Source organism: Apteryx mantelli, chromosome 34 (assembly GCF_036417845.1).
Source record: "Apteryx mantelli isolate bAptMan1 chromosome 34, bAptMan1.hap1, whole genome shotgun sequence".
In the NCBI taxonomy this organism is placed as follows: Eukaryota; Metazoa; Chordata; class Aves; order Apterygiformes; family Apterygidae; genus Apteryx; species Apteryx mantelli.
The window spans coordinates 2,012,877-2,020,959 of NC_090011.1; the positions used below are offsets into that span (position 1 = coordinate 2,012,877).

Sequence of the window (8,083 nt, forward strand, 5' to 3'; positions counted from 1 at the left end):
CTCCTTCCCTTGGGAATTGCCCCCCCCCCCTCCGGTGTAACCCGAGCGCCCGGGGATTTGGCAGCTTCTGGTGTCTAATCCCGGGGGGGGACGGGGACGGGGGGGGGCACATGCCACCGTGGGGGGACGGATGTGTCCCCGTGTCCCCCCCCCCGCCCGCCACCCGGTCAGGTTCAGGGCTTGATCCTGGGGGGGGGGGATCGCCGGGGGGGGGGCCACCTGCCACCTGCCGCCGCGGGGACGGATGTGTGTCCGTGTGTCCCCCCCCCCCCCGCTCCCCGCGCGGCTCTGGGTGACACCAGGGACCTCCGTGTCCCCCCCCCCAACCAGGGGCCCCCCACTGCCCCGCGCGCCCCCCCCCAACCAGGACACTCGCGTCTCCCTCCCCTCCCCGTCCGCCATGTTGGCGCCCCGCCCGCCGCCGTCACGTGACGCGGCACCGCCGTCACGTGACGCGCCGCCGCCGTCACGTGACCGGGCCGCGGCAGTTCCGGCGGGAGCGCGGCACGCGAGCAGGTACTGGGGGGGGGGGGAGGGGGGTCACGTGGGTCACGTGGGCCCCGGCGAGGGGAGCCGGGAGGGGGTCCGGGCTCGGTCTGCCCCTCCCCCCCCCGGGGCCCGAGCTGCCCCCCCCGGGGCCCGATTTACTTCCTTCCCCCCCCCCCCCCCCCCAGGGCCCGATCTGCCCCGCCTGGGCCCCCCATCTGCCCCTCCCCAGGTCCCAGTCTGCCTCCTCTGGGCCCCCATTCTGCCCCCCCCCCGGGCCCCCATCTGCCCCCCAGGGCCCCCAGTCTGCCCCCCTGGGCCCCCAATCTGCCCCCCCAGGGCTCTCATCTACCCCCCGCCGTCCCCGGGGTCATCTTGCCCCGTGGTGACCCCCCCCACCATCGCCCCCAGGGGCCATGGGCACCTCGAAGCCCCCCCAGGACCCCTAATCTGCCCCCCAGGGCCCCCATCTACCCCCCTGGACCCCCAGTCTGCCCCCCCTGGGTCCCAATCTGCCCCCCCATCCCCTGTGGCCATCTCACCCCACAGTGACCCCCCCCCATCGCCCCCAGGGGCCATGGGCACCCCGAAGCCCCCCCCCAGGACCCCTAATCTGCCCCTCAGGGCCCTCATCTGCCCCCCCTGGACCCCCCATCTGCCCCCCTGGACCCCCCATCTGCCCCTCCCAGACCCCCAATCCGCCCCACAGAGCCCCCATCTGCCCCCCTGGGTTCCAATCTACCCCCCCCCGTCCCCCTGTGGCCATCTCGCCCCGCGGTGACCCCCCCCTCTCCCGTCGCCCCCAGGGGGCCATGGGCACCCCGAAGCCCCTGATCCTGCCCTGGCTGCGGGCGCAGCTCGACCGGGGGGGCTACGCGGGGGTGCGCTGGGTGGGGGCCACCCGCTTCCGCGTGCCCTGGAAGCACGGGCTGCGCCACGACGTCGCCCCCGAGGACTTCCAGCTCTTCCAGGTACCGGCCCCCCCCCCCCGGGGGACCCCCCCCTCCTCCGCACCCCCCCACATTCCCCCCCCCCAGCACCCTTCCTGCACCCCCAGTTCCCCCCCAGCACCCCCCCAGACCCCCAATCCTTCCCCAGCATCTCCAGTCCCCTCCCCAGCACCCCCATGGCCCCCCAGCACCCCACAACCCCCCCAGTCCCCTCCCCAGCACCCCCCCAGGAACCCCCCAGCACCCTCAGTTCCCCCCAGCACCCCACAACCCCCTGGTCCCCCCCCCAGCACCCCCATAGACCCCCCCAGCACCCCTAATCCTCCCCTGGCATGACCCCAGCACCCCCCGAACACCCCCAGTCCCCCCCCAGCACCTCCAGTCCCCCCCAGCACCCCACAACCCCCCAATCCCCCCCCCAGCACCCCCAATCCTCCCTTGGCATGACCCCAGCACCCCCCTGAACACCCTCAGTCCCTCCCAGCACCTCCAGTCCCCCCCAGACCCCCCCAGCACCTTCAGTCCCCCTCCCAGCACCCCCAGTCCCCCCCCAGCACCCCCCAACACCCAGCCCCCCCACCAGCCCCCCCAACCCCCCCCATCTCCCCCCCACCCTGCAGCAGGGCGTCCCCCGGTTAACGGGGGGAAGGTCCGTGCCGGGGAGGGGGACCCCACTCGTGTGCGTGTGTGTGTGTGTGTCCCCCCCCGTGTCCGTGTCCCCCCCCCAGGACTGGGCCATCGCCAGCGGGTGCTACCGGCCTGGCGTGGACCCGCCGGCTCCGGCCGTGTGGAAGCGCAACTTCCGAGCGGCGCTGAACCGCAAGCCGGGGCTGCGCGTGGTCGAGGATCGCAGCGGCGACGCCGGGGACCCCCACAAGGTCTACGAGTTCCTGCCCCAGGCGCCGGGGGGGGGGCGGCGACGGCCCCCCGCAAGCCCCCCCCGAGGAGGGCGGCGCCGGTGAGGGGGGGGATAGGGGGCAGCACGGGGGTGCTGGGGGCAGAGCAGGGGGCCTGGGGGCAGGTTAGGGGGGTGCTGGGGGGCGGAACGGGGGTGCTGGGGGGCAGAGCAGGGGCCTGGGGGCAGGTTAGGGGCTGCTGGGGGGCGGAACGGGGGTGCTGGGGGGCAGAGCAGGGGGCCTGGGGGCAGGTTAGGGGGTGCTGGGGGGCATGAGGGGGCACTGGGGGCAGCAGGGGGATATAGGGGGCAGATTGGGGCGCTGGGGGGCAGGTTGGGGGGCAGGAGGGGGGTATGTGGAGCAGGTTGGGGGGCCTGGGGGGCATATTGGGGGGCAGAAGGGGGTATGGGGGCAGAATAGGGGTGCTGGAGGCAGGTTGGGGGGTGCTGGGGGTAGATTAGGGGGTGCTGGGGTAGGATGGGGGTATATGGGGCAGATTAGGGGGTGCTGGGGGGCAGATTGGGAGGTGCTGGGGGGCAGATTGGGGCGCTGGGGGCAGGTTGGGGGGCAGGAGGGGGGTATGTGGGGCAGGTTGGGGGGGCTGGGGGCAGGAGGGGGGTATAGGGGGCAGATTGGGGATTTGGGGGCAGATTGGGGCGCTGGGGGGCAGGTTGGGGGGGCAGGAGGGAGGTATGTGGGGCAGGTTGGGGGGCCGGGGAGGGCTCCCAACCCTCTTCCCCCCCCCCCCCCCCAGGCCCGGAGGAGCCCCCCGGGGGGGCCCTGGAGCTGCTGGAGCCGGAGCTGGAGCTGGAGCTGGACTGCGACCAGGTTGGGGGGGGGGGGCAGGGGGCGGGGCTTGGCTGGGGGGCGGGGCCTGCCCCCCACAACCCCCCCACACTCCATTAAACTACCTTCCTAATTACCTCTCCTTAATTAATACCCCCCCTTATTACCCCCCCTGCCCCCCAGGACTGGGGACCTGGACGAAGTCATGAACATGCTGGTGCTCTCCAGCCCCGACGAAAGTGAGAAGGGGCCCAGGCGTCCGGGGCCCCCCCCTACCCCCCCCCGAGGGGGCCCAGGCGTCCGGCCCCCTCCTACCCCCCCCCCCCCCGAGGGGGCCCAGGCGTCCGGGCCCCCCCCCCCCCAACCGTCCCCGTCTCCCTTGCAGACGCCGCCATCTCGCTGCTCGCTCCGGCCCCCCGACGCTGCCCCAGGTGGGTATTGCCCCCCCCCCTTATTGCCCCCAGCCCCCCCCATTGCCCTGACCCCCCCTTATTGCCCCCCCCGTTGCCCCCCTCACCCCCTCCCCCATTGCCCCCTTATTGCCCTTGATTCCCCTCATGGAGCGTATTGCCCCCGACCCCTCTTATTGCCCCCAGTCCCCCTTTATTGCCCCCTGTCCCCTGCTATTGCTTCTGGATGCTTCTTATTGCCCCCCCTTATTGCCCCTGATCCATTATTGCCCCCCTGATGCCCCCCCTTGTTGCTCCCTGCCCCCCCCTTATTGCCCTTGGGCCCCCCTTATTGCTCCTAGAGCCCCCTTATTGCCTTTAGACCCCCCCTTGTTACCCCCAGCCCCCTGCTATTGCCCCCAGGCCCCCTTATTGCCCCCAGCCCCCCCCTTATTGCCCCCTAACCCCTGTTATTGCCCCCAGACCCCCCCGCATTGCCCCCGGACCCCCCCTATTGCCCCCCGGAGGACGCCATGGGGCCGGCCCCCCCCCTCCAGTCCAGCTCCCCCCTCCCCGAGCTGCTCATCGGGGCGGATGAACTGAGTAAGTCCCGGCCCCCCCCCAATTTGGGGGGGCCCTGGGGGGGGGATCGAGGGGACCCTATAGGGTTTGGGGGGGGCCCCCGAGGGATCCTATAGGGCTGGGGGTGACATATAGGGTTGGGGGAATCCTTGGGAATTTAGGGGGTGCTGCAAGAGTCTGGGGGTCCCTATAGGGCTGGGAGGGACCTATAGGGTTTGAGGGATCCAGGGGGAGTTAGAGGGGGACAAGGATTTTGGGGTCCCCTATAGCGTTGGGGGGGGGAATCGAGAGGACCTTATACAGTATAGGGAGGACCCTGGGTGTCTTATAGGGCTGGGGGGGGGATCTATAGGGTCTAGGGGTCCCTGGGGAGCTACAGGGCACCGGAGGGCGTTGGGGGTCACTGTGGGGGTCCCTATAGGGTTTGGGGAGACCCCCGGGAAGTTGGGGGGGGCAGAGGGGCTTGGGGAACCCCTATAGCGTGTTTGGGGGGGGGGTCAGGGAAGACCCTATAGGATGGGGGGAACCCTGGGGAAGGGAAGGGGAATGGAGAGACCTGGGGGTCCCTATAGACCTGGGGGTGCCCCCATCGCGTTTGGGGGGGTCCCTATAGGGTTAGGAGACCCTGCAAGGGGCTTAGGGGTCCCTATAGGGTCTGGGGGGGCCCCAACTGGCCCCCCACCCCCCCAAATCTCATAGCAGGGATGGACCTGGAGATGTGGGTGCACTAGGGGGGGGGGTCCCTAGAGCTTCGGGGTGCCCCGGGGGGGGTCAGGGTGCCCCCAGGGGCTTTAGGGGTCCCTATAGGATCCGGGGGGGGGCCATAACTGACCCCCCCACCCCCAAATCTCCCGGCAGGGACGGACCTGGAGGTGCGGGTGCCCTATGGGGGGGGTCCCTAGAGCCTCGGGGTGCCCCGGGGGGGGGGTCAGGGTGCCCCAGGAGGTTTAGGGGACCCCCACCTGACCCCCCCCACCCCCAAATCTCCCGGCAGGGACGGACCTGGAGGTGCGGGTGTTCTACCGGGGCCGGGCGGTGCTGGAGACGGCGGTGGCGGCGGCGGCGGGGGGGCTGCGGCTGGTGGCGGCAGCGGCGGCGGGGGGGGCCGCGGGGGGGGCTGCGCCGGGCACGGTGGCGCTGCCGGAGCCGGCGGTGGCCGACAGGCGCCAGGCCCACTACACGCGGCGGGTGCTGCGGGGCCTGGGGGGGGGTGGCGGCGGTGACGGCGACGGCGGTGACGACGCCGGGGGGGGGGTGACGCTGCGCCCCCGCGGCCCGGCCCTCGAGGGCGCCCGCCTGGGCCGCTGCCGCGTCTTCTGGGGTCGCGGCGGGGGGCCGGGGGGGCCCGAGACCCCCGGCGGCGCCTTGCCCAAAGGCGCCTACGAGCCCCTCTACGGCCTCCGCGACTTCGTCAGAGGTACCGGCGCCGTGCGGCAGGGGGGGGGGGACGTATGGGACCAGGGAGGGGACGTGGGGGGACCTACGGGACCGGGGGGGGATGTATGGGACCAGGGAGAGGACGTGGGGGGACATACAGGACCAGGGAGGGATGTGGGGGGATGTACGGGACCAGGGAGGGATGTGGGGGGACATACGGGACCAGGGAGGGGACGTATGGGACCAGGGAGGGGATGTGGGGGGACGTATGGGACCAGGGAGGGGACGTGGGGGGACATATGGGCTCAGGGAGGGGACGTGGGGGGACATAGAGGACCAGGAAGGGACGTGGGGGGGCCTACGGAACCAGGGAGAGGACGTGAGGGGACATACGGGACCGGGGAGGGGATGTGGGGGGACGTATGGGACCAGGGAGAGGACACGGGACATATGGCATCAGGGAGGGAACATGAGAGGGGACACACAAGACCAGGAAAGGGACGTGGGGGGGGACATATGGGACCAGGGAAGGGACATTGGGGGACCTATGGGACCAGGGAAGGGACACACAGGACCAGGGAAGGGATGTGGGGGGGACACAAGGGACCTATGGGACTGGGAAGGGAACATGGGGGGACGTATGGGACCGGGGAGGGGATGAGGAGACACATGGGACCAGGGAAGGGACACAGAACATGTGGCATCAGGGAGGGGACATGGGGGGGACACAAGACCAGGAAAGGGACATGGGGGGGACACATGGGACCAGGGAAAGGATGGGGGGGGTGACATAGGGGACCAAGGAGGGGATGTGGGGGGGGTGGACACATGGGACCACGGAGAAGATGTATGGGGACATAGGGGAACACATGGGATGGGGGGGGCACATGGGACCAAGAAAGGGACGGGGGGGACACATGGGACCAGGAAAAGGGACATGGGGGGGACACATGGGACCGAGGAAAGGATGGGGGGGACACAGGGGACCAGGGAGGGGACATGGGGGGGGAACACACAAGACCAGGAAAGGGACAGGGGGGGGGGGAACACATAAGACCATGGAGGGAATGTATAGGGACATAGGGGGACACATGGGACCAAGGAGGGGACATGGAGGAGGGAACACAGGCCCAGGATGGGGACATTTGGGGGGGGGGGGGACACAGGCCCAGGAAGGGAACGGTGGGGGGGGGGACATACGGGACTGGGGAAGGGAATGGGGGGGATGGGACATGGGGGGGAGGACACAGCCCCGGAGAGGGGACGTTGGGGGGGACAGCAGACCCCGGGGGGGTGGCAGGGCACGTCCCCACCCCCCCCCCCGTGTGTGTGTCCCCCCCCCAGAGCTGATCGCCTTCATGGAGGGCCGGGGGGGGTCGCCCCAGTACGAGCTCTGGCTCTGCCTGGGGGAGCCTTGGCCCCAGCCCAGCCACACCTGGACCCGCAAGCTCGTCATGGTGCAGGTAAGGGGGGGGTCGTGTCCCCTGTCCCCCCCCCCCGGGGCAAACGGGACCCCCCCGGGGTGGGGAGATACCCCCTGGGGCAAACAGACCCCCCCCCCGGGGCAAATGAGAGCTCTGGGGCAGTTACAGACCCCCCTGGGGCAAATGGACACCCCCCCCACCAGGGCAGAGCTCACTGGGGGGGGTCCTGGGGCAGGACAGGGGGGACCGGGGGGGGGTCCCAAAGGGGACGGAGGGGACACAGGGGTCCTGGGCCAGGACAGGGGGGACCAGGGGGGTCCCCAGGGGGACGGGGGGGGGTCCCAGGGCTGGGTGGGGGGGACCAAGGGGGATGGGGGGGACCAGGGGGGTCCCAAGAGGGACAGGGGGGACACAGGGGTCCTGGGGCAGGACGGGGGGGTCCCCAAGGGGACAGGGGGGTCCTGGGGGGGTCCCAAGGGAGACGGGGGGGCCCTGGAGCAGGATGGGGGGGGTCACAGTGAGGTTGGGGAGGACTGGGGTGGTCTGGGGGCTGAATGGGGGGACCAGGGGGGTCCCAAGGGGGACAGGGGGGGTCACAGAGAGGATGGTGAGGACGATGGGTGGGTCCTGGGGGCTGGATGGGTGGCCGGGGGGGTCCCAAGGGAGCCAGGGGGTCTTGGGGCAGGATGAGGGGGACCGGGGGGGTCGCGGGGAAGGGGGGGGGGGTCGCGGGGGTGACGCGTCCCGTGTCCCCCCCCCCCCCCCCCCCCGGCGCAGGTGGTGCCGGTGGCGCTGCGGCTGCTGCACGAGCTGAGCCGGGCGCAAGGGGCCTCGTCGCTGCGCAGCTCCGAGCTGCAGCTGCAGCTCTCGGCCTCGCTGGGCGAGGGGGGGCTGCTGGGGGCCCTGCGCAGCTGGGACGAGCGCATGGACAGCCTGCCCCCCCCCTAAGAGGGGGGGGGGCCGGGACCCCCCCCCCCGAGTGCCGGGACCCCCCCCGGGGCGCCGGGATCCACCTCTGCGGCGCCGGGACCCCTGGCAGCACAGGGCCCCCCCCCCCACATTGGGCATGGGGGCCCCCCCCAGGGCATGGGGGACCCCCCCCCGCAACGCAGGGGACCGCAGGGGACCCCCCCACAATGTGGGGGACCCCCTCAAGGCATTGGGGACCCCCTCAAAGCATTGGGGGGGCCTCC

General features: G+C 72.1%; 1 protein-coding gene across 1 annotated transcript; it reads left to right on the forward strand.

The window, feature by feature from the left end:
• The first annotated feature begins 1,298 nt into the window (after nt 1–1,298).
• On the forward strand, nt 1,299–7,859 carry LOC136994882 (interferon regulatory factor 3-like). Its single transcript, XM_067314284.1, has 8 exons — nt 1,299–1,457; nt 2,165–2,394; nt 3,087–3,153; nt 3,328–3,357; nt 3,504–3,549; nt 3,991–4,110; nt 6,811–6,929; nt 7,668–7,859. Exons 1-8 carry the CDS (start codon nt 1,299–1,301, stop codon nt 7,836–7,838), a joined length of 942 nt encoding a protein of 313 aa, XP_067170385.1. The 3' UTR covers nt 7,839–7,859.
• The last annotated feature ends 224 nt before the right edge of the window (nt 7,860–8,083 follow it).